This window comes from Biomphalaria glabrata, chromosome 1 (genome assembly GCF_947242115.1).
Source record: "Biomphalaria glabrata chromosome 1, xgBioGlab47.1, whole genome shotgun sequence".
NCBI lineage: Eukaryota > Metazoa > Mollusca > Gastropoda > Planorbidae > Biomphalaria > Biomphalaria glabrata.
The window spans coordinates 25,278,369-25,305,485 of record NC_074711.1 but is presented as its reverse complement, the minus strand read 5'-3'; the positions used below and the strand labels follow the sequence as shown (position 1 = coordinate 25,305,485).

Here is a 27,117-nt window from a genome sequence, read left to right as displayed (position 1 = left end):
CCTAATCAGAATATCAAGAGCGAGTTGGACTATTCTTCTATAAGTTGTCCAGCCAGCTTCTCTTTTTGGACGACTCGACCATATCTTCGTGGTGACTAATAAATGTGGCCCATAAATTCTATGCCATATGATTGGCCATCCAATCATATCTGTCCTCAAAAGCATTGTGTAAAGTTTAATGATGTATCGAAAGTATGTTGATGTATAAATAAATTATTAGATGATTTTAAAACTATCTGATGATCACTATTACTAAATGAATAAAGTGTAACACTTGAAATAGTGAATCTCTTATTATGAAAAAAAAATTTCTGCTATCATATGCATGTACATGTACTTGACATTCAAATTCAAGGCATTTAAAGCTGGTTCAGTCATGTTGTTTGACACGATTCGCTGTCAAAATCATCTATAATATATATAAAGGTACAAAAGTAATAAAATGATAAAGAAAAGCGAGATGATCGACGTGAGATCATTACATACGTCTTAATTTCTGCTTTTAATTGGGAAGATTGAAGAATTTTTATTACGCATATTGTAACTTTTATACACCATTTAATGGACAGATGATGACAAAATAGTTTTAAAAAAAAATAAAATAGGTAAGCACAATACAGACATCCTTTCCAACAGTTATCTACCTTTGAAGGCATGACCTTTCGGTTTTTATTTTCGTAGTACAACGACATAGAGAACTCGAATCTATAGGTGTTTTAAGAAGAAAATTTTGCATTTTATTTGATAATTTTTTTATTTTTTTTTACAGTGAATAGTCCAAATGGCAAATATTACTAAAATATTTTTGAAATTAATAATTTAAAAAATTTTACAAGAAAAAAATAATTTTGTACTTATATATTGTAGCCTAATAAAATTTATATTTAAAAGACGCAGTGCATTTCTAATAATAAGGAATGTCTTCGAGTCCGAAGATTAGTGAGGAGTGCAGTAACGTATTTCCGTGGCTGTGCACTTTAAAGTGTAAAAGATTTTTTTTAACCACACCGCTCAATATATAAAGTGTTGCATATAAAGAAAATATAAAATCTTAAAACATTTTATTGGCAATCATGCGACCCGTTCATTGGCCCTACCGCATTTGCCCGAATGCCCATATAGCCAGTCCGCCCCTGCCTTGAAGGATGACTTTTGACATTGAGTCATGTCTTAAAATTAATTTGATTTGAGTTAGGCCTATGTCTTACAAAATGACCAAAGCAGCTCAGATTTCGTCTCTTCACAGTATTTTAACCCCGTAGCTCCTCATTTTGCCAAACTTGTAAAACTACGTTACGTATCAAGTCATTTATTTTATTTTATTGGTATCTGATATTAGCAGTTTTCTGAAGCATTTACACTCAAATCTCAACGGCTTATTGAATTCTTCTTTCGACATCAACGTCAGCGTCCAAGTTTTACAACCATATAGGTCTTTTCTTTAGAAGTGAGACCAATCGTTTTGGGTATTGGTCTCGTTAGATGGAAGTCCACAATTAAGTGACTATTTAAAATAACGAAGAATAAAACGCTACTCAATGGTCGAGTAAGTGATAAAATATGTAGGTCTGTGAGAAAGAATGTATTTCTCTTACAAAAAAGATACATTTGCTGTTTACACTAAACAACAATGGCCGCCCACCGGCTATCAGGTAATAGGTTGACGTGTCACAAAAAATAATTTATTATTATTACGCTCACTGTTTTAGTAAAATAACCCTTTCCTAAGAATGCAAAAGTATCATATGCATAACGATGCAAAATCTGTATAATTTATTTATTTCTTAATTAGTTGGTTGCTTTTTAAAATATCACTGTCTTTAATCTGTCTTTTACTGATTACTCTTTTTATGATTTAATCTTTCTTTTACTTTTAGTGTCTAGACTCTAGAGCTTAGCTAGAGTCTAGACTAGTCTAGGGCTAGTCAACTCTAACTCTATTCACTCTAGACTCTAACAGTCTAACTCTAGACTCTAGTCTACTTCAGTAACTTACTACTGTAACTCTTGTCAGTCTTGAGTTACTCTTTGTAGTTTGTTATTACACTTAATCTTAATAATAGTAAATTTTTAAAAGTTTTTAACTTAAGATAAGTTAATTAAGTCTAGTTCTTAGTTTAGTCTACACTCCGTATAACTTTTACTACTATAACACTCGTAATAAATACTTAAAATACTGTAATAACTTAAGTGAGGCAACTCAACAAGATATAGAATAGACGTTTATGTACACGGAGACATGACAAACACAGTGGAGCATCTGCCTTGAGTACAGCATCTCCATATTGGCTCTCTTCTTCTGCAGAAATCGTTTGTCTCTTAATGTCAACATTCTTTTTTAGTCTGGTTACTAGAGGTGCGCATCTCTTTAACTGAGAGTTGGTCTAATTGTTTCAAAGCTGCCATTGTAAATCCTACCTCCTCTTGTTGAGTTGCCTATAATCCCACTTCTGACACCAATTGTAATAACTTAACCAATGTAATAACTGAAGGGATGCAAGTCAACGAGATATAGACGTTTATTTACACGGAGACATGACAAACACAATGGGGCATCTGCCTTGAGTACAGCATCTCCATATTGGCTCTCTTCTTCGGCGGAAATCGTTTGTCTCTTAATGTCAACATCCTTTTTTAGTCTGGTTACTAGAGGTGCACATCTCTGCACTAGCCTGAATGGCGGTGCGCATGGAAGATGCACATGGAAGAATCATAGCAATACTTTAAAATAGTAATTAAAAAAGTATTCAAAAATCAGATATATATAATTTAAATTTTAATAATAATATATTATATAGTTAATATACTTTTATTTACTTGATATATATAATTTATAATAATATAGATCTAGATTCTAGATCTATATTTGATATTGATAGGAGTAGATGAGTAGACATCATAGAATTTAATTAGATAAAGTCTAGAATGTCATTTATTTAAGTCATAGTCATAGATCTTGATCTAAAATCTAGATCTATAAATTATAATCTATATAGCTACTGAGAATGAATTATTATATAATTATTATACTATTTTAGCCTACTTTTGAGTGTTACTGGTAATAATAGTGTTATCTTTTGTGCCGCCTGAAGACTGTAGTACTAGGACCTGCCTGGAGTGAAGTGGGGAAGGCTATTGTTGTATACTCTTAATCTTATACTGGATATCAAGGGATGAAGACTTAAAATTTAAAACCAAATGTCCTCATGTTTTAATTTGTTCATCAACATATAATATGTGTTGTATTGGATTTCCTGAATTTTTACACGAAAACATTCTTGACTCTGTTATGGACACCTTAAGTCCTCAAATACACAAATCTTTGTTAACAGGTTCTACAGTTTTACACCCAATAAGACTTACACTAGTAAAGACAACTAACATTTAAAAAAAAACTTCTTTTGTTGGTTCTAATGGTCAGAAGATGGGCCCTTATTTATTAGAGCTTTGTTAAAAAGATGATTCCTTTTATGAAGGATATTTGATATTAATTTCACAGTATATTGATTGTATACCATAAGCCTAATTCAAATACATTTGCTAATATCCTAATTATTTATTATACATGAAGAGGATGAAAAAAACCTTGTTTTTAAACAGATGCTGTAAATAATGTACAAAGGGCAGATTCAAATGTTTTATTTGAGCGTCATACTATTGAAGAAATTCGTAATTTGGAAAAGAAGACTAGGTAAAGTATTTTGAAATTACTTTATGATACATTAAGAAATGAATATATATTGACAAAACACAATTTTGAAAAGAATTTATAAAGAAATCACTATTAAAGTATTTTAACATTAGTTTTCAAAGTTATTGCACTTATCAATTCTTATAGCTTCAGGCTCAATTATTATCACAGGCCTTTTTAAAATGTATTTTTGTAGTTATCAAACTGTACTTGTAAAAATGAAATGAAACAAATTGAACTATCCTTATGATGCCTAACTAATGATTAGATTTCACCAAGCTGTTACATAAAAATATTTGTTATCACTTTGATAATTATCATTTAGTAATTATATTTTTGCACTAATTTATTGTTAACATTTTTTTTTTTTGAAGGTCTGACATAGAAAAAAAGAAAGAGGATCTTAGGGTGATGGTGGGGTAAGTACATTTATTTATTTATTTTCTAGACATGAAAGTTTTTTATTTTTTTGTATTTTTATTTTTAAGTCTTATATTGGGCTTAGCTATAAAACTAGGTTATGGGTGACTAACTTGGTTCCCGGTCATTTCATCCTTGGTCACTTCATCCCCTGTTCTTTTCATCCCCTGTTCTTTTCATCATCTGATCATTTTATTTAATTGTTCTCATCTCTCAAAAGATTTCCACTACTTCCACCACACCCTGGCCTTTGATCATTACGTCATTCGCAGGATAATATTTTAATATTACTTCCCCCCATATCCAATGGAAGTGCTATAGCTAAGTGCACACCCAGATTTACAATATAGTATAAGATTTATCATCAAGAATTAAAGTGGAATGGAAAACACTATAAACGCATTAATAACATGTCAAAAAATATCAAAAAGCATTCTCCATAATCCAATTTATATATTAGATGAAATGAGGGCTTAAAGTCAAAGCCTTAACAGCACAATTAAACAATGAATAAGAAAAAAATATTTAATTGGGGAAGAAATGACCGGTCACCTACTAACTCTATGACCATGTGTCTTGTTTTTCTAGTAAAAATACTCATGTTTATTTTATAGCAATTAGCATTTTCCCAGGTGTAATTAGTATTTAGTTTAATGCTTAAAACAAAGTAAAAATCATATGCATATAATTTAATTCCTTTTTCTTCCCCATATTTGTACTAACATTATTTCAGAGAAAGATACAGGGATCTAATAGATGCTGCAGATACTATTACAGACATGAAAAATAGTGCAGAAAATGTAAATATTTATTAATATACTGGATCTCTCTTTTTTGTCCTCAATTTACAAACTTCTCTAATCAATCTACAAATCTTTTCTATATCATTAATTTATGACAGTAAGACTTATATGTAAATTAAAAGATAATAATGCAATTCTTTATAATTTTTTTTAAAGCATGATTTTTAAAAAATACTTTCAAATATAAAAAAAAAATTGCTTATAATATTTTATTTATAATAGGTGATGAAAAAAAAATTGCTTATAATATTTTATTTATAATAGGTGATGAAAAAAAAAATTGCTTATAATATTTTATTTATAATAGGTGATGAAATCAATCTCGCGGATGGAAGATTTGTGTTCATCAATGCGACAGAAGCACATGGTCAGAGGTGCATCCTTTCACATGAGTGTGAAGAATGATTCTGACAAGTAAGTTCTCAAAATTAACTTAGCTATGCATTATAAATATTTACAATGATATATTTTAAATTTTATTTAATCTTTTGCTAACTTTTAAATATAACAATTTTCTTTTTTTGTTCAGGAATAGAAAAGAGCTGGAATTTTATGGAACAGCTGCTCAAATCAAATTACTTATGGATATTCCAGAAAAGGTTTGTTCTTTTTTTTTTTTTTAACAAAGATACAAAGTTTTAATCATGCCTTGCCTTGAGCTTCCACTCTGTAAGCATCTGCTTTCTATTTGGTTTCGTTTTAATAAAACAACATTTATTTAATAGTAATTCTTAAATTGAATATTATTTTGATCTTTTCTCGAACATTGTGCTACAGATCTGGAGTAATGTTGACAGTCAAGAATATTTAAAAGCAACCCAGCTGTACTTGTTAGCCAGACACATCAATGCCAGTCTCCATTTGGACACACAGCTTTCAGCTGATGTTGCCACCTGGTTTCCTGTGTTAACAAGACAATGGGCAGCCATAAGCCATTTTAAATCAACAATCCTGCAGGTTGGTTAGCAACATATTTTTTTTTGTGTCCAGCCTTATGACTCGAAACTAATTAGAGCTATTGATTTGAGAGCTGCTGAAAACATAAATACACATAGGCTTTTTAAGTATCTATTTCACAGGACACAATTTATTTTTACTTACTATACATTTTTATCTCAAAATTTGTTAGCATTAATATCCAAACTAGCTTTGACTATCTTTGCTTTATCAGAATAATTTTTTTTGATTTTCTATGATTATAATAATAACCTATTCACCAAAGTATTTAATTTAATTTTTTTTTACCTTCCCTTAACACTTTTAAAAAAATTGATTGATTTGTTTATTGTTTGGGTCTGTCTTTTAAGTTGTTGAAATATTCATTATTTAATTTCAGGGCTGTCGACAACTTTTAACTGATACAGAGTCCGATTTAAGTGATCAGGTATAATATTTGAGATTTTTTTGTGTGTTTTTTAATAATAAGAATAATATATTTTTATTTTAATCTTATGTTGTAATTTAATTTTTTAATAATAAGAATAATATATTTTTATTTTAATCTTATATTGTATTTAATTGTATTTGATAATAATTTTACTTCAAACTTGCATCATACTAGCATATGGCTGAGGTTTTATGTTCCATCATTCTTCTTGAAGACAGCACTCCAAGACAAGTTTTTAATGAGTTTCTTTTGGCACGAACAGTAAGTTTAGGTCTACATTACATTTAAAATCTGCAGTCTAATCACTTTCTGTGATGTATATGATTTTATGGTTTTGCTTTTCTAACTGATAAATGAGAAGTTAAATTGTAGTATATATATATTTGTGACTCACCTCTTGTCTCTTCCCTGGGATTAGAAATAAATGTTAATGAAAAAAGAGATAATTAATTTTCCTTTTTTTTTTTAAAAAAAAAAATTACTATAAACAATGAAAATTTGTAGTTAATTTAGTATATTGAAACAAAAATTTTATTTTTATCTTTAGAAAGCCTTACAACAAATTTTACACTCGGGCCATCAAACTAATGTGAAGCTACAAGTGATTGGTGTTGCTAAACTTCTGACCTCAACCTTAAAACAGATTTACTCTGTTTTCTACAGTGAAGAGTCGCCTACATCAGAAACATCCACATTGACCACTGGACTTCTTTTAACAACATTGAATAGGGTTCTGTCTCAACCTGGACAAGGTTATTAAATGCACTAACACTGCATGAATTATTTTTTTTTATATAAAACAGATTTGTCTTATTATTCAATCACATTGAATACAAACTTGACATTCGTATTTTGAATTAGTTTTGATCTATTTCATATTATATTCTTCTTGAGTTAATTAATATCAGATGACTTAAATGTTTATTATTCAACTGTACATTTTTATCCTAGGGATTCTCAATCTGGAACTGCATGGAACTATATCCTCAAAATGTTTACCAGCTTCAGTGAAAAGTATGCTACTTTAAAGTTATAGTTTTCTAATTTAAATAACATTTAGAAATAATAATTAAAAGAAGCAATGTAATCAAGGGAGTTAGCGCACACACTTGTGGGTATCCCCAGCAGTCAACATTATTCACACAATAATTTGCACACATATTTGCAGTGTGCTTCAAATTATAAATCAATGGGAATTAACACATGCTGCCAACTAAATCTGGTTTTAAGCAATGCTGATTTGTAAGTGGAAACATGCTTATTTTTTTTTTCCATGCTTTCATAAGGTTATAAATTGCTGTTGCACAGTTAACAATGCCGTTTTTTTAAAGAGCTAAATAAAAATGATAGACAGATACAGGCAACACAAAATGAAAAGCTTTTGCAGTAGTCCCTTGCTACTTCTTTTGGTTCAACTTTAGCACAATCTTTATTTCAAACATTACAATCAATTTACTTTTATTGCTAAAAGGATGTTGGAATAAGAGTTTTGTAACATTTATTAAAGTATTTAAAGTTTTTAAAAATAGTTTCATTATGGTAACAAGTGTGAGAAGGGTTTAAATAAGCATTTAGAAGGGTTTGGTAAAGTCCTAAATTGTTTGAATGCTAAATAAATGTCATTATTTCACAACTGTTAAATATGTGTCTACTGCTGGTCTACTTTGCAATGTCATCCGTGTGATTAATGATCAAACATTTTGATGTTAGAAACAAGTTAATGATGTTATTTTTTCGTTTTTATTTTTGATCAGATTTCAAACCACTTATCAGAACACCAGCCACACAGATGCAAGTGAAACAATTAAAGGAAAACTGTCAACAGTGGATGCACATGTGAGTTTCAATGTAGTTGCACAGCTTGCATGTCAAGCTTCTTATTGACCAACTGTCAAGATTTTTTATTCAAACTTTTGTTTTACATTTTCTTGCATTGTTGTGATATTTAACTTTGATGAGAAAATCAAATAATAAATATGATCTAATAATCTAATTTAAATGCAATGTCTATAACTTAAAAACTTTGATTTGATTTGTCAGATGCTTGCAAGATGCACAGGCTGGTGTTGGTAAACTTCTTAATTACGTTAACACAGTTAAGAGGCTAGCAGATATCAGAGATGAAGTTTGGGGACTTTTGTCCAAAGTAAGTTTTTCTTTGCTTTATATTTCTTCATAAAATTATTTGATTGTTTCAATGTCTGCAAAGAGTATTTCATGTTTGGTGAATCCTTTCACTAGGTTCGTGGTGAATCTTGTTGGAAGTTAATTGATGAAAACATCCTGACTTTAAGGGTTTGGGAAGATTTCCTTCAGCCTCTTTTTCTGGAAAGAGTTAAGGTAATTCAACTTAACATCAGCTTATTTTTATCATTAATGGCCTTAAAATAATCATTTTTGGCTAACATTACAAAATAGATTTCCTTCCTCAGAATAGGAAAATCTCCATTAGCCTCTGAATTGCAGAGAATACTAACATAGCCATTTACTTTACCTAAATTCAACATCTTGTTTAAATTTTTAACTAAGTCCTTTTTACTCTTAATGAAGCATACAGCAACAACTAATCTCTGTCCTGGTTCCCATTCTATGCCCTTCTTCCTTCATTTTTCTTCTCCATTACCCCATATTGTCATTCACTTCTTTCCTTCACCAGGTGGATTCTATTGTAGTACCATATTTTGTTTTTCCTGGACATTTTCAGTTTTGACCAAGCTATCATCTTCTTCCCACCCTATTTTTACACAGTGAATTTTATTTTTATCTTCAATTATTTCATAGAGTTTTTTGTTCTTAACTTTTCTTGCATATATTTATTTAAATTTTCTGAATTCCGCTAATGCATCTGAGCCTTTACTATTTGGTTTAAGCAGTAGACACTTAGAGGTACTAGTATGTTTCCTACTGACGGAGTTTTTTTAATTTCTTAACTAGGCTCTTATACAGTCTCAGTTAGACACAACAGCTGATCTGACAAAACGAACAGTTTCCAAAGTAATGATGGAGTTGACATCAGATATAAATGACAGGTATTTTTTAAATCTCTGCACAATTAAACATTATCATATAAAACTGTGTTATTTCTCTGTAGTTGATAATAATTTGTCAAAATTTTTTAAAGATTTATATAAATACTTTAATCTGAAATTTAATTTAATGATAGTCTCTCAATAGATTGAAATTATTTGACTTTTACATACTTTTACAGAATGGATTTCTTTGACAAATGGTTTATTGCAAGTTACCTGGTATTATGAATTTGTAATTATTAGGATACAAAAATACTGTTTAAATAAAACAATTTCTTACTTAGCTCGATGCAGTGTGAGAGAAATTTAGCAACATTTGTCTGGACAGAAAATGCTGCAGATCTCATCATGTCAGATATCTGGCAAACTGCTGCTTCCAAGACTATTGCTGATGGCGGTGGTCTTATTCTTAAAGCAAGAGCATTCACTCCAGCTGTACAAAAGTTAGTAATTAAGCAAATTAATACTTAGCTCTTTTTTTTTTTTTAGCCCAAATCAAATATTTTCACAGAAGAGTGAGCATTAATTTAAATTTTGTTCTATAAAACAATCTCTATTTTTTAAATTTCAATTTGTATGTCTTTGTCTTCATTAGATATAATTAGTTAAACTTTGTGAAGTTTTTGTTTCTCTCCTGACTTTATCATCTCTTTGGTTTATTAACGTTAATAAAAAATATTTGAAAACTTTTTAAAAAATGAGTGCGTTGAAGTCATTTAATATAAATATATATTTCAATGAGAGATATACTAGAAGTGATATCTTCACTTTTCCAGTCTTTGCCACACGGTTGATGACAAACTAAAAGTTCTGCTTGAAGACACAGAGACCTACATTATGGAAGGTGATACTGAAGACATTAAGCAGCAGGGAGTATTCAACAGATATGCAGACACTTGTGACATTCTCAAGTATTTACAAGTGTCATGTGTCAAATGTGTCCAGGAGTAAGTTGGTTTACTTTGTAATTTAGAACTCCAGTGCTACTTAACCTAAAAGGGCATATTGTGGTAGGATGTGTTGTTTACTGTTTTATCCTAAAGCGATAGGATGTCATAGGAAGCACTAGCAGCAGTTTTTACACTTTCATATAAGACGAACTCATTATGTCTCATTCAGAATGAGAGCATTGTGACTTTTTTAAAGTGAAAATCAGATATATATATAGCGGTTTTATTAGTTAAACATATTTTTTATTAATTTAAAAAAAGAAATTGGTTTGATCATTATGATTTTTTATTTTTTGAAATATAATAATCTTGAAAATTAAATTGGTCTGGAATTAAAGACATTCTTGAACATATACGTCTGTATGTATTCCTGTATGTATTCCTCAATGTATTTATGACTTAAATACATAAAGAGATGTTCATATTGTACATTATTTCTTTATATACTATAAGTAGATTTATCGTATACATTTGCACAACCAGGATTTTAATTGTTCGTACAAAAAATTATCAGCTGCTTAAAGGAGGAATTGTCTTTTTAAAAAAACTTTTTTTTATTGATACTTGTTTTATCTTTCTTGAAGCTTTCATTCTTTTAGTTCCATCTTGACTTGATCTTTTTTTTTTTTTTTGGTCTTTTTTTTTTAATTTTTAATTTTATTTTGGGCTGTAATGAATTATACCTTATATATATTTTTAAATCAATAACATTTTTAAACTGCTATAACTTACTTTGGTTTCCCTTATGTTCTTACTAGAAATGAAGCACTTTATGACTAACTATATCAACAAATACTAAAGACCTGTGGTATAAACGACTAACTATTATTTAAAGAATATATATATATATTCAGATAAGATATATATATACATATACACAAGCTTATTGAATCCTACCCAACACAAATTTGTGTTGTTCAATGTTTTTGTTCATCTCTCTACTTATTTATAACAATTAGAATGAATGAAGAAGCATCAAAATTGAATGGAATGAAACAAGTGAATCAAATGATTTTTTTTAATTAAAAATTTCCTTTTTTTTAAATCAGGATTCTAGACTATTTGATAGAACAATTACATTTATGGAAGAAATCTTTGTCAGTAATACCAGACCCTCTTACAAATGAAATAACTGAAAATAAGTAAGTATGCTAAAATGTATTTGATAAAAATGATTTAGAACAGTTCTAATTTAGTGGTTTCATTTTACATAAAAAGAAAGTTTGTATTTGAACTAAATGTATAACTATATTTCAGGTTATTGTTGACAGCAAGAACGTCTGCTGCTATGAGTGAAATGACCCCACACTTACAAAGGTGTATTCTGGCATTACCAGACTGGAATACACAATCATCATTCAAGTAATTTTTGCTTTTTTTAAAAAGAATTTCAAAAATAAATTATTTTTAAAAATATTCAATCTAAAGTATATGTTATCAAATAATTATAGCAAAATCCTTTTTAGACTTTCCAAGAAACTTCGCTCACTCAAATCATCAGAGTATCCAGAATGGCAGTCCTTAAATACAAAATTGAGACACTGTCAGATGCTGGCATACAAGTAAGCTTTGTCTTTTAACTTCAGAGTTGTATTACCTTCAACTCATTACGTATGTACGATTTTGAAAATACTTGCAAAATTTACAGCATACAAAGGAAAGAAATATTTTTTTCACTGATCTGCTCTTAATAGAATTTATTTTAATGACATAGTATTCTGCGTTGTTGATTTTTTTATTTTAACAGTTTACAGACCTGCCTACCGTTACGCAAAATGCGTATTCGTTACGCAAAATCTCCCAAAAATGACCGCCAGTACGCAAATACGCATTTAACCCGTCGCGTTACGCATTTCGTATGCTTTTTTTTTCTCCTCTCTAGACTAGCTTACAAGCGGTCACGGAGGTCACGCTAAGCCCACCTGTGGGAAGAGGGGCGAAACAGAAAAGGTGGGGTGAACACAATGTGCCCAGATCTATAAGTTGATTGGTACTTAATAGCAATTAGATGTCTAGAAATGAAGAACGCGTGAGTGAGGGAGTGGCGGGCTGGTACCAGGTTGGTACCGTCAGTTAGCTGATACACCAACGTGACTTTTTTTTTTTTTTTTTTAAGTTCATGAGTAGAAATTAATTATGTTGGTGCATTCCTGATTCTCGTATTCATTTGTATAGAAAAAAAAATCGAAGAGCTATCGATTCAAAAACACATTGAGTGACACTGTAGATATCTAGTCTAGATCTAGATCTGGATTCTAGATCTAGAATCTAGATAACTTGTTATACAGGAATAGATGTAGCTCGAGTCTAGCTAGTCATTACGTTATGATTCTCTACATTACCCTACAAACTAGTTATAGATCTAGTATGATTTAGAATTTAGATTGACTAGATCTAGATCGATAACATCTACTACCATCTAGTCTAGATCTAGACTAGATTCTTAGTCTTAGTATAGAATAGATCAAGTATGAAGGTAGGCCTACGAAAGTTTGGATCTAGCGGATCCACGGCATCGGTAACACTTTTGAGCCCAGATTCCCAGATCTAGAGTAGATTATATTCATTATATATTATATAGACATAGATCCAGATCTAGTCTAGATATCATCTCTATTGATCTAGATTTAGATTGTAGATCTAATCATGACATCTAATATTATATATATATATATATATATATATATATATATATATATATATATATATATATATATATATATATATATATATATATATATATGACAAAATAGAGGATCACGTAAGTGTTACGCATTCTGGTGCCAAAATACGCATTTTGACCGTAAGTGTTACGCATTTGGACTTTTTTTGGTAGGCAGGTCTGAGTTTAACATTTTATCTTGTTAGTTTTTTTCTAAACCATTAAACTGTGTTGTCATATTGTGCTTCTGCAGTGCACATTTCTCAAACACTTACAAGATCAATTGTTTTTCAGGATTTGGGTAGATTACACAGCAGACAGATATATAAGTCAATTCACAAACATTGTAAGCAACACAAGTCCTGATGACATTCTATCTCGGTCCACTGTAAGTATAGCATTAATTAATATTTGCTGTAAAACTTTTCCTTTCAAGATAATCTGAAGCACACAAAAATTAAGCCATTAAAAAAAATTATCTGATTGTCTGTTGTTTTATTGTATAATTTATTTTTTTTAGAAATGGGATGAGATAGACATATCAGAAGAAACAGAAGAAGGCAAAAAATTATCCTCCAAAATTTATGTCCCTATGCAAGTAAGCTTGTTTTTTTTTTTCATTCAACAAAACTACTGGAGTAACAACTCACAACTAATTATTGCAATGTTTAGTTTTTCTGATTCAATAGTTTGGATGTTGTAATAAAGGTTTAAAATAAATCTTTACTTGTAAATTAACGCTTTAAGTGAATTCACTTCTTTTTTTTTTGTTAGGCTTCATGGCATATACAAACACTGCTGTTTAACCTTTGTGAGAATTTGAACAAGATAGGAATACAAGCATTGCCATGGTGAGTAGAAGAAAAACTAAAAAACAGTTGAATCCATTTAATCGACCCAGCCTTTAAATTGGATCAAATCCTAAAGTACTAAAACAAATCAAGTTGTACAGTCCAATTAATTTAATCAGACCAGTTGGTTATTAGAACCAAGATGATAGCGCCCTGATATGGTCTGATTAGTTGGATTTGACTGTATATGATAATGTCACATTGATTTTTTTTTATTTGAGCTTATAATTTTTTACTTGAAGTGTTGTTTTTTTTGTGTTTTCTTTTTGCTTATTAAATGCTATCATTTGACAGGTCTGTGGTTAAAGATTTGTTGGTACTTGTGACTGATGGTTTGGTATCAATTTATGAAAAACTTATAGAAGAAAGAAGCAACAATAAAGTGGCGACACCTTTAAGCCAACATGAAGTTTTACAAGAACTCTTCAATTTTAAGTTTATTTTCTTGGCTATACCCAGGAGAGAGGATGATGAGGTTAGTTAAGAGTTTTAGAAGTTTTTTTTTTCTTTTGTAGTTTGATAGCATCAGTTGCTAATTTTAAAAGAATTGAAGTACCATGTAAGGTAGAGGTTGTAAAAGTTATTAGTTTCTAAGGCTGAGGATTAATGAGGTTGTCACATGGCCAGCACATCAACCAACTTTCCCAACTTACCACTCAGCTACCATGCCACTACAGCTACTCTAATAGTTGTAAATCACTCCAAGTTGTAATGATTAATTTTTACTGTTATTGTATTTTTTGTTTGTTTGCGAAATCACATAATGAAAACTTAACAATTTTACCATTGTACAGATTCATAAGAAATACCAACAGCGATGTCAAGCGATCATTGATCGTTTAGAAGAACTTGTTGATCCATTTGACATGGATGTGTTCTCCCCTTACATCCAAGCAAACCTGAACAAACAGATACAACGAAGTTCTGTAAGTACCTTTTACTCTCATTCATTCACAGAGGTCATAGTTCATTGTATAAGATTCAATCAAGATTTTCCATAAATATAGAAGTCAAATAAAAAAAAAAAGAATTTGATTTGAGGATATCAAATAGAAGCACTTATGATAGAAATGGGAAGGAACATGGACTAAGAGCTCAATGGACTTATTCATTTATAGTTTTGTGTTTGCCTTTAAAAAAGAAAAATTATATACTTCTAAAGATATCTTTGTGTGTGTATATTAAATTAATATAACTAAATTGTTTTGGAACTTAAAACAAATGGCAACTGTTTAAGGAATACAGTTACGATATATCTGCTGTTACTGTAACAGGAAAATAAATGGCATTTAAGTAAATTGTTATTCTATTGACGGAACATAAGAGATATTAGCAACATTACAACCTTTCCTTTTGACAATATTGACAGTTTTGGTACTACCATAGTTTTTTGGTTTGTCAGATTACATCAAGTTTTTCCTTCTGTTTTACTTGAGGTTAATAAATGATTTTTTTTTCAGAGTATATTTTTGAATAAAAAAAATTAAAAGCTATATTAAAAAACCAAACAAATCTAACTCCAGGTGATATTTGGTGGCCTTTATTGCATGGATAAACATGGGCAGGCTTCAATAGGATCTAGACCAGTTCTAACAGGGCAAGAGCCACATAATGTTCTTCCACTGTCCACATGTCCTCATCGGTTTCCTCTACTTCCATTAAGCTCTCAACAAAGTAGTCGGCCAGCCTTGACCACACAGCCTTTGCCTTCTCAGACAATAAGTAGGGTAAGTTTGCCTATTTTGCACAAAAAATTATCTTTTGTTATTAAAACTTTACTTTTATCTGTGTTAAGTTGTGGGCACTTTATAATTATACTTTCAAAAGCAAAAATCCTTAAACAAGACTAGCATTCAATTTGTACGTTTTGTTTGATAGTTCTCTTTATGAGATAAGAAGCCCTACAAATATATTCGGCTAGATACATCATTTGTATTCCTATTTATGCCAGGCACCTGAACAAAGTTCCACCCTAACTTCAGCTGTGGAGGCCACCTTGCCACTTACAACATCCCAGGCAGATCTGAGCAGTTCATTCTATGATAAAATGGAGAAACTTGGGAGCATGGGCTCCAGGATTTTTTCAAATATCAGTGGCAAGTCTTAAAATAAGACAAAGAAAGGTAATTATCATTTTGAAAACTTTTTTTTTATATTTAACTGGGATAGCATGTTGTGTTTACGATAGACTCTTAAAGTGGTACAATAGAACATTGGGAATAAGAAGTAAAACTTAATAATAATAATAATCTTTATTATCCATAAGGATATTTGTCTTACAACTATAGAAAACCAAAATCTTTTTATTTAATCTTAGAATGAAAGTGTCTATGCCACAGGCATAACTATATATTTTAAAAATTAAATGTTTATGAAGCTTTTTAATTTTTTCTGAAGGTGTTGGTGTATATATTTTTTTTTTTGAAACAAAGACTTATTGTCATATTTTTTAAGTTCTTATTTTAAATGTTAAATAATATTTTTATGTAGGGTTATCTCTCTTTGCTTAGAAGTAGCTGCCACTTATTTTTAAAGCATGAGCTGTTGGATTAACTCATTAATTACCAATTTTGAAAAAGCTTTCTTTAACCCCTAAGCAAACAGAGGTATCTCTAAACAAAAGCAATTGAAAAAAAATATATATCATAAAAAAAAATAGCAATATGTCTAGTTTCAATAAAAATATGCTTTCATTTAAATACCTTTAGAACAAAACCACAGCATATAAGTGACTCCATAGCACAAGGAGGACTAATACAATGAGTTGTATGTTTTAGAGATGTTCAGAAAACAGAAAAGAAGTATATAAACTTAATTTTCATTACTAAAAAGTCACTAAGTTTCTCTTTCTGTTCTGAACAATCTGCTACTAGAAGTCTACTTTAAACACATTCTCTCACAATAGTAGAAGTCTGAAAAGTTGGAAACATTGTTTCTTCCTTTTTTCCTAACTATTACTTTACTTATCTTTATGGTCCATACCTTTTTTCTTGTACATTTTTATAACATATAACTGATAAAGTCATAGCACACATAATTTAAGGAATATAATATTGTTTCTGTTTATGAAAACATTGAATCAAGAAAGCTGATTAAAAGAGAGGACCATACATCTGGAGATTCCCAGTTTGGTTGTGGGTTGTAATAATTAATCTCCATGAAGTTATGAAGGCACAAATATAAAATGTCTTTTGCCTTTTTGTATTGATTACAATACATCCCGGTGGAGGGCTCTGTTCTGCTTCAACAAATCCATTCAGATCTCTCTTGAGCTTTTCACGTCCATGCCCAAACTCTAAGTTGTTGTATTTCATTGTGGTGGTCTGTCTGGTTTTGTCTGGTTTTCCTTATATATCAACTCTTTTGTAAAAGTATTCTTTATTGGAACTATTTTCACTATAAACCAAACAATGTCAAGGACACTAAGTTTAAATTCATTGTTGCCAACTAAAAAAACAAATTGAGCTGTAATTTTAAAAGTATCTTATTGTGTATCAAATCTTATATATTAAAATTAGTTAATCCCATTTGTTTTTAAGTTAGGTTTAAGTTATAGAATGAAATTCTAAAGCTTCCTCCATATTAAAATTATTTTGTGCTACGAGGAGAAGAGCTAGAAAATATGATTCTGCAGTGCTAAAACACACACAAAAATTATCATATATCTTTTTAAAAACATAGCTGAACAATTAACAAAACTATCTTTATTTGTGTACACTGGAAACACCAACAAAGATAACTATTGATAGTTTTTCCAAAAAGATAACTATTGATAGTTTTTCCAAAAAGATAACTATTGATAGTTTTTCCAAAAAGATAACTATTGATAGTTTTTCCAAAAAGATAACTATTGATAGTTTTTCCAAAAAGATAACTATTGATAGTTTTTCCAATAACTATTGATAGTTTTTCCAAAAAGATAACTATTGATAGTTTTTCCAACAAAGATAACTATTGATAGTTTTTCCAAAAAGATAACTATTGATAGTTTTTCCAAAAAGATAACTATTGATAGTTTTTCCAAAAAAGATAACTATTGATAGTTTTTCCAAAAAGATAACTATTGATAGTTTTTCCATCATATATGAAAATAGTCAATATGACAGGGTTGTTAGGTTTTGATTTGCATTATCATTGCTTGTGGTTTAGTTTGAAACAAACCGTTATCTAAAAATTAGAAGGAAAAAAATGAATTTAAAAGAACATACTTGTACAACTTGTACATATATATTGTATAAAAAAAAACTTGCAGTTTTGTTTTAAAAAATCTTTACAGGCTATTGATTTTTCTAGAATAGTAAAAATAATCTATATTATAAGAGTGATGAGCCCTGATTGATTCATTCGCTGACTGACTGACCCATCACTAATCTCTCACTTGCCATAGATGAAAAAATATGAAAATTTAACCAATTACAACTTTCCATGTGCCTATAACAACTAAGCTCTTTTCACAATTGAAACTTAGGTGGTTAAATCTATCAAAAATGATTTTTTTATTTGTGATATAAACCCAACCTTTTTTTTTTTTTGTATATCTGACATTAAAAAAAGAAAGGGAGGGGAGAGAAAGTGCTATAGAGTTCACTGACCAGAAGTGAGTTGCCTGGGAGGGCGATTGAAAGGGGATCATTCCAAATACCTGTAGCATATGTTAGAATACACTGTTTAAATACTAGAAGTTTGATTGAAAGTGCCAAAAAGTGTGTGTGGAGGTGGGGTACGGCCAGGGCCGGTCCTACAGATTGCATTGCCCTATGCGAAATGGATTGCGCGGGGCCCAGTCTGGGTAGGGATAAGAATAATAAGTGAAAATTGAGATTTTTATTAAGAAATAAATTTGTCTCTGCATTTTATTCATACTTTATTAAGTACAAAATCACTGTCAAATTAACTTTACGAGCCATCTACAGTAGATAGTAGTTTTCCAACAAAAAGCTGATAAACAGTCAGATCTGCCTTTTAGATTAACTATCCTCTAGCAAAATATCGCTTTTTCTGAAATTTTGCAATTTCAGTAGAATTCCAGGAACCCTTTAATAAAAAGTTAAAATGGTTTAATTTAATAATTTACACCTAGAATTCGTGTGGGGCCTATGAAAGTGCGGGGCCAACTGCGGCCACATAGGATGGAGTGGCCTAAGACCGGCCCTGGCTATGGCCAAAGTATAATGTAAGTTGGAAGTTGGCTGATAATAAAAAATTGAGTCATTTATTTCAAGCTAAAACTTTTACAAGATTTGTATGCCTTTCTTATATTTTTCCTTAGCTTTCCTCCACATTTTCCAATATTGCATTCTCTTCTTTTTCTATGCTTTTGTATTTTATTGATTAAAGAATGTGAACTGGACCTTAAGAATAAAGACTAAAGGGAGATTATGAGTTTAAAATGTATCCTGAAATATCCATAGTCAATATGTTACCATAAGATTAAATAATGTTTTGACGGGAGACATATTTTTTTCAGATTAGTAAATTAATAAACACACCAAATTTTATATTGGTAATACTACATTTTGTCTCCTGATTGGAAGATTAGAATTTACAGATCATCTCATTTAGTTCAAACCCTATGTTATATTTCTGGTGTAGATATATTACACACATATATACTGAAGATTTACTTTTGTTGATATCCCAGTGAATTGTGTGGCCCTAAAGTAAAGAGATAGTTGATAACACATCATTTATTACACTGTACTTAAAGGATAGCTGCCTGGTCATGCAGTAGGTCTACGCACGCCACTGCTGTCTGTCGTTAGGTTGTCTGAATGGTCTAGAGTTCATACCCTGCTCACTGCCATCCGCTGTCGTCCTGTGGGAGGTTTGGACTGAGAAGAAACATCCGAAACATGTACAACATTTGACAAACCTACAAATTTAGTACTGCTGTTATATAGACATGATCAAGCCTGTCATGTAATATATGATGAAGTCTATAGGATAAAACACTTACAGTCTATTAGTTGCCAACATTGTTTAGTACGCTGCAATCAATACAGCATCACGGCATTGGAATAGGAAATTGTCAGTTCTGTGGTCACCAGTAGATCTGTAGTTATGTCAGTCATAAAGTGGCTAGTACTGGGACCAATGACTATTTTCCCTGCTTGTTGGTTATAAATTGTCTGCTAGTTAATCAAATAATAGAAAAAAAAAAAAGATGAAGGACGATGGGTCAGTTCCATACGTTCTCCACCAGGGAGAGAATGTAGAGAGAAAGGAACAGAAAGTGGGTAGAGCATTGAATATTAGGAGAGCCGGAACACCATTGATTAGAAGTGTGAAACTGATAAGAATTATTAATGGATCCAGAAACAAAAATTGTAATTGATATCGGCTTGATATATTATCATTACAAAATGTTGTCCATTAAACACTTTATTTTATGTTCTTCTTAAGATTGGGTGGAAAAGGGGGGGGGGCGCTTCTCCAGCAGCTTGACTAGTGCAGCTTTTATTTGTGTTTGATTTCTAAAGAGTTTTTGTTTGTTAATTGATTACTATGGCGGCTTGTTTTGGGCTGTTGATTGAAAATTAAGGCAGCTATTTGGGCTGTTGTTTGATTTCTATGGAAACTTATTGGGTTGATGTTGACCCAACTTTTGGTTTCTTTGTCTATGTACACGTTTGTTGATTAAATAAAATGTATTTAGCCGCGACTGTATTTTATTGGTCAACTTTTTTGTTTTCAATGGAATTTTGTTTCTTGCTTGAACTAATGATGTTGATATTTTTGGACTTGGAGAAATGTGTGGCCGTGTCTGTCTCCCAATAACGTCACTACATGGAGAAGAGTTAAAAGTCTTATTCTGCTCCCCTTATCCCAACAGATCTCTTCAGATTCTACTGGAATACTGTTTGTGCCAAAGCTGCCGGACCTCTTAGTTTGAGTACATTAGAGCTTTGGGTTTATGACCTGACTGACTGACTGTTACTAGCGGCACTCTTGTTGTCATTGGAATTCTCCAGAAGTTTGCACATTCACTATGATCTGATCAAACATGGCTGCGTCCTTGACAACATCAGAGTCTTTAGAACAACGGCATTTTTCTGTTAATTCTTTGACCACATTATTCAACACATGTTTTCTTTTTAAGCTTTTTGTTTTCTTAGCTGGAAGAAACGTCTTCCTCATGGGCCACATAACTTACACACACACACACGCACACACACACACACATAAATATTTGTGTGTGAATCCGTGTTAACTGTCTCACCCTTCTCTTCGCCTTGTTTTTTTTTTTACTATTTCTTTGTTAGTTTTAAGTTGAATAGTAACTAAAGTTACTGTAAGCTACTGTAAATATGAACATTTGCTTTGTCACAAGTAAGTACACTCGACTCAATGTCCTGGGCTTCAAAAATGTTTTTGTTGTTCGAAATCCTCCTCCATTAGTTCTTGAACACATGTATTTTATTTAGATTTTGTTCTCTCTCTTTCAAAACTATTAGCAGCGTACACAAATGTTGACATTTTGGTTGTTTTGAATTATGATTAAAATGATTTCTTACAAACTAAATATTAACACGATAAAAGTCACTGGATTTCTTATCTGTAATACAAACCACTTTTTTTTGTTGTTGCTAGCAAATAGTTTTAAAAAACATTGACATCAAAATCACTTTTAAAAAGTAGATTGACGTTTTTAATTTCTTTTTCAATGATAGATTAATAACGCTAAAATTATATAGACAATGGGAACGTTTTTAAATTGGATCTCATTCACCAATAGTAAACCAGCAACATTGAGCCACGTGCTTCCCTATCTCTTCTATATAACTTACGACCTAATTCGAATCAACAGTGGTTATAACGTGACATTTTTGTCTTGTTTTATCAATGGTTATCACGTGACCGTTCGTTTTGGTGAATGAGATCCATTATCAAACCTACCAGATGCTTCAAAATGTGTGCCATCTATAATATTTAAAAATGTCTTACAATGTACTTTTAAATCGAGATAGTTTCTTAGCTTCAACCAATGTGTGCCATCCCATTGCGTTAGAGACTTCAGTCCCGCTCTTCTCTCCAGAACGTACTTCACCACCTCGCCACACTTTCATACACCACCTGACAATTTCTTTCTACGGCCACATCGTGAACTATAATCTTTGGGAAGCAACTGTTACTGTTCATTTAGACTGACTGAAATGACAGTCTTAAGCCACTGGGATTGAGAACAGTATCTTGGCTTTAAACATCTACCTCTCCCTCTCACCTACTGTGTAAGTTTCTTACTTCTGAAACATTGTGAAGCGAACCCGACGTCCGGTAGAAAGTTTTTGGGACATTGTTCCACCAGCTGAATTTCTCAAAGTTCAAGTTCCTGTTCTTGCTAACATTTTACTTACCTGAAGATGTCGTTTGGAAACTCCCACATTTCGAGTACGTAGAAAGTGCTATATAAATACAGACCTTCATTTATCCCTTGGAGCACCGCACATGCGCACAGCCAACTGTTGGGCTGGTAGCTCTGTATATTCACTCGTTGCAAAATGATTTAGTCTTGTCTGAATGGACGGCTCTGAAAATCTTTGCCTCCTTTAATCGCAAAGCGAGTCTGGACCATCTCATAGAAATGAGATAAGAACTTGTGCATTAACTAGAGTCGTTACCATTCGCCAACACAGCATTTCCTCTTCTCCACGTAGCTGATGTATCCAAAAGAACGGCAAGTGCCGATACAGTCTGGGGTCAGCAGCATCGTAGGTTCTGCCAGAGTGTAGCACTTTGTGCTCTGATTTTTCTTGAGGGTTTACATCCGATTCCCGAAGCCTTTCCCATGTTTGGCTATAGCCACAAGGAAGCAGAGGGTTTGGATTTAGGATTACCTTCTCCAAGATGTGTACCCAGCCAAGGCTAACTAGCCTTACTGCTTTAGACGCCAGTTGTTCGCTTTTGCCTTTTTTTTTCTTCCAATGATAACAATTCCGCCAGACTCAATATCGGAGCCACATGTGAAGGCCAGGAGTCGGACTGGTTGTCAGAGGCTATTTGAGATGCATGCCTTTGGAATTTGGAAGCATTTATCGGTACTGGAGTATTCATTTTCATTACCACTTCCGGCAATTACTAACTTACGGAACCATGCACAGTATAGATCCCAGAGAATTACTTAGCGCTCATCTGTGGATATTTTGTCCTCGCCGTGTTTCAACTCAACTTAATTGTAGAGCCAAATTAAAGTTACTATTGACGGAGATTTAGAACAAAGAGAAATGACTTGTATTAGATCTACTTTCAAAACGTTTATTTGCTTACCAATGGCTGATTGCATCTTTTGGTGTAGGGGTAATCTTAATAACTGGCTGATCAACTTGGGGAACCCGTGGCGCCAAGGGAAAACAAGCTCGGTTCTTTCTTGAAAACAAATAAGATCTGTTCCTGTTTTAATCTCTACAAGGGCAATCCCCCCCACCCCTTTTTGTACGCTGCTTACCTTGCAGTCGGATGTTAATATTCAGTCTTCTGATGCTGTTGTTTTTGTGCACATTTTCGAGTGAAGGAAAGCACTTTGAAAGTAACTCTAGGCTAGACGCACGATATGCTTTTCTTAGAAACCAAGTGCTGATAACTCTGTCATGTTGACAATAATGACTCTAGCAGAAGTATAATAGATGGAAACTGTAGAAGTCAAGCCAAACACAAAAATGCGATTTCCTCCATCGTCTTCCCACAGCTGTCAATCCGCGTTACATCTAATGATCTTCATTTGCATATCACTCGTGGACAGACCAGTGTCAAATTTCATAGAAATTCTGTACATTTGCATGAGACATCATTATCTTTTGTTCTGTACAACCGTAATGATGGGTCCTCTGAATGTTTTATTTTCAGTAGACTATATCATTATTGCAATTTGTACCGATAGAAAGCAGACAAATGTGTACACGTGACATGGGCTCATTCTCTGTGATTGAGTTGGTTAGTAAGACATAGTGATGTTCTCCTCTCTTGAACAGACCCAGTGCTACTGACGTTCTCCACTGTCCTCTGTACATGCCGTCCCACTTTCCTCATTGCTAGCTTCTTGGTTTTACTGGGGATTTTTTTGTACTCTTCATTTTCGTGGTGTTCTTTTTTTTTTTAAAGTGTGCCCTGCCCTGCCTCTCTTCACTTTCTAGGGTCAGGTGCTCTGTGTTGAAGTCTTGCTTAATTTGGAGCATACAGTTAGCTTCAGTGACAAGAAAAACCAAATGGAGATAGTGTAGCAGTGTAACTTGTTAAAAGACAATTGTGGCCATTCTTCCAGTGACTTCACAATGCGATTTCATTTATTTTTAAATGCTACCTTTTTACCATTGACGACAATATTTAGGTCGCCCAATCTAAATGAAATCAAGCTCGCCAGACATTGATCTGCTTTTATTTGGTGCTAAACATTTTATGGGTCTACGTTCAACATTCATTGTTGATTTCGTTACTTATTAAAAGCAGCCTCGCCTTATCCTCTATCATTATTTAAACTTCTATTCAACATTCTAATATACCATTGTGATATATTGCTTAATTCCCATCTACAGTATGTCGAATCTTAAATACATTTAGATGTAGGGTCATTTATGCTCTAAACCAGGGGTTCTCAACCTGTGGGTCGCGACCCCTTAGGGGTCGATTGACTACTTGCCAGGGGTCGCCTAAGACCATCGAAAATATGGATTGTTTTTGTCTATTCTTCTTTTGCTGTGTGGATGGGGGTCGCCGAAGAGTGAGATTGTAAAAAGGGGGTCGCCGAGCTTAAAAGGTTGAGAACCGCTGTTCTAAACAAATACAAAGCACTGAGTAGCCTATTTTTTTAAAAATATATTTTACGTTCTTGACTTATTGCAAGAGTATCATCTCGAGAGAACATGTTTGAGGATATCCAATTCAGTACAGCAAAGTGTCTACACCCCCGTGGTGTTCTATTAATAGAAAATATAAAACAACAAACTGGTAGTGCATTTCACTTCCACTTGGACTTCAATTACGTTCACAAATGTCTGGAATTGCCTTAGATCTATTAAGGTCGAGATCTCTATACATTTTAGGATGAACGTCTCCAATGGTATCAGCTTGTCGGCTGTTTGGTTTTTAATTAGTTCTGTCTACAAATTTTCGTGTTTCTATTAAACATCACACGCTGTTTAGGAAGACAAAAGGGAGCTCTTGTTTTTAAAGACCTTTATTGTAACAGACAGGACTGTATACTGGCTGATCTTAACCATCTGAGCACCAGTATTGACGTGTTGACCGGCTGGACTGAGTTGCTGTTAAACTTTGTTGATGAGATGGTTGCTGCTATTCGGGGCTACATTCCAGGTCTCATCGTGACACTCCCGTCAGTTAGGGGAGGAAATAGTTCCTCCACGGGCTCCCGTTCTTTTCTTTGGTCAAGGATCGTAATTAGACGCAAGCTGGACATTTAACAGATACTCACTGAGGTTTCTGATATTTGAATGTGGTGTGTGGTTTAAATATGCAGACCTAGCCTCGATTTTTAAAGGTTTTGTAGTTTTAACAAAAAATATTAGCTACTATGAAACATTTCTATGAAACATTTCCATGACTCGGACTTTGAAACGGGTAAAACATGAACTATTGAATGAACGGCTACTTAGTTCTAGAATACTTGCGACCCATCATGTTGAATCCTAGGGCCACTTAGTTCTAGAATACCTGCCACCCATCATGTTGAATCCTAGGGCCACTTAGTTCTATAATACCTGCGACCCTTCATGTTGAATCCTAGGGCCACTTAGTTCTAGAATACTTGCGACCCATCATGTTGAATCCTAAGGCCACTTAGTTCTAGAATACTTGCGACCCATCATGTTGAATTCTAAGGTCACTTAGTTCTAGAATACCTGTGACCCATCATGTTGAATCCTAAGGCCACTTAGTTCTAGAATACTTGCGACCCATCATGTTAAATTCTAAGGTCACTTAGTTCTAGAATACCTGTGACCCATCATGTTGAATCCTAAGGCCACTTAGTTCTAGAATACTTGCGACCCATCATGTTGAATCCTAAGGCCACTTAGTTCTAGAATACCTGCGACCCATCATGTTGAATCCTAAGGCCACTTAGTTCTAGAATACCTGCGACCCATCATGTTGAATCCTAGGGCCACTTAGTTCTAGAATACCTGCGACCCATCATGTTGAATCCTAAGGCCACTTAGTTCTAGAATACCTGCGACCCATCATGTTGAATCCTAAGGCCACTTAGTTCTAAAATACCTGCGACCCATCATGTTGAATCCTAAGGCCACTTAGTTCTAAAATACCTGCGACCCATCATGTTGAATCCTAGGGCCACTTAGTTCTAGAATACCTGCGACCCATCATGTTGAATCCTAAGGCCACTTAGTTCTAGAATACCTGCAACCCATCATGTTGAATCCTAGGGCTACTTAGTTCTAGAATACCTGCGACCCATCATGTTGAATCCTAAGGCCACTTAGTTCTAGAATACCTGCGACCCATCATGTTGAATCCTAAGGCCACTTAGTTCTAAAATACCTGCGACCCATCATGTTGAATCCTAGGGCTACTTAGTTCTAGAATACTTGCGACCCATCATGTTGAATCCTAAGGCCACTTAGTTCTAAAATACCTGCGACCCATCATGTTGAATCCTAGGGCTACTTAGTGCTAGAATACTTGCGACCCATCATGTTGAATCCTAAGGCCACTTAGTTCTAAAATACCTGCAACCCATCATGTTGAATCCTAACTACTGAGTGTGTTCGGCCGTTGTGTTGTTGTTCTCGTTGTTTTGCTCATCTTTATAAACATTTAGTGCACACTGTAACATGAAAGGGCATGAGGCTGAGCTTCATAAACGTTGACACTTTTGATGCACTCACTTCAGTGGACACTACTCTCATGCCATTCCTAACTAGACTCTAGGATAGACTTGAAGATCTTAACTTCTTTATTGAATGGCTTCTATCGCCCCGTTCCTTTTCTTGTCTTCTCTCCTTGTCCTGTATTTACCTTTAGGTACTCAGACATGGAACATTTTCCAACCTTCTGATCGCAAGTTTCTTTGTTTTCATTTCCTACTCTTCATAGATGGAAGGAAAAGTTGGGAGGAAAAACATCTTGTAGTTCGAAAAAGACTCTAATAACATTTCCCCCAGAAATTTGATAGTATATTTATATCTTTTGGAAAAAAAAATCACTAACTAATTGGCCACACTGTGAAAACTCCGGTTTGACCGTTATATTTTTTCATTAATATTTAATCTTCTCAAAATTAAATTTGGCTTACGTCTTTTTATCAATGAATTCGTTCTGAATGACTTCAAATCCCAGAACAAAATGTGTATGACAT

At 32.7% G+C, this 27,117-nt stretch overlaps 1 protein-coding gene across 1 annotated transcript in view; it reads left to right on the top strand.

Moving 5' to 3' along the window:
- The first annotated feature begins 1,606 nt into the window (after positions 1-1,606).
- The window catches only part of LOC106053340 (conserved oligomeric Golgi complex subunit 1-like), a 50,867-nt gene continuing 25,356 nt past the window's right edge, over positions 1,607-27,117 (top strand). The window contains exons 1-27 of the mRNA XM_013208881.2: positions 1,607-1,652; positions 3,601-3,691; positions 4,066-4,110; positions 4,845-4,911; positions 5,222-5,328; positions 5,444-5,513; positions 5,692-5,871; positions 6,251-6,298; positions 6,476-6,562; positions 6,849-7,053; positions 7,253-7,315; positions 8,056-8,137; positions 8,342-8,447; positions 8,543-8,641; positions 9,236-9,330; positions 9,615-9,773; positions 10,107-10,277; positions 11,330-11,422; positions 11,538-11,642; positions 11,747-11,842; positions 13,237-13,330; positions 13,463-13,540; positions 13,717-13,793; positions 14,088-14,268; positions 14,588-14,719; positions 15,317-15,520; positions 15,745-15,916. Coding sequence (XP_013064335.1) covers positions 1,631-1,652; positions 3,601-3,691; positions 4,066-4,110; positions 4,845-4,911; positions 5,222-5,328; positions 5,444-5,513; positions 5,692-5,871; positions 6,251-6,298; positions 6,476-6,562; positions 6,849-7,053; positions 7,253-7,315; positions 8,056-8,137; positions 8,342-8,447; positions 8,543-8,641; positions 9,236-9,330; positions 9,615-9,773; positions 10,107-10,277; positions 11,330-11,422; positions 11,538-11,642; positions 11,747-11,842; positions 13,237-13,330; positions 13,463-13,540; positions 13,717-13,793; positions 14,088-14,268; positions 14,588-14,719; positions 15,317-15,520; positions 15,745-15,900 — 2,913 coding nt within the window. The 5' untranslated portion in view covers positions 1,607-1,630 and the 3' untranslated portion in view covers positions 15,901-15,916. The remainder of the gene's footprint in view (positions 1,653-3,600; positions 3,692-4,065; positions 4,111-4,844; positions 4,912-5,221; positions 5,329-5,443; positions 5,514-5,691; positions 5,872-6,250; positions 6,299-6,475; positions 6,563-6,848; positions 7,054-7,252; positions 7,316-8,055; positions 8,138-8,341; positions 8,448-8,542; positions 8,642-9,235; positions 9,331-9,614; positions 9,774-10,106; positions 10,278-11,329; positions 11,423-11,537; positions 11,643-11,746; positions 11,843-13,236; positions 13,331-13,462; positions 13,541-13,716; positions 13,794-14,087; positions 14,269-14,587; positions 14,720-15,316; positions 15,521-15,744; positions 15,917-27,117) is intronic.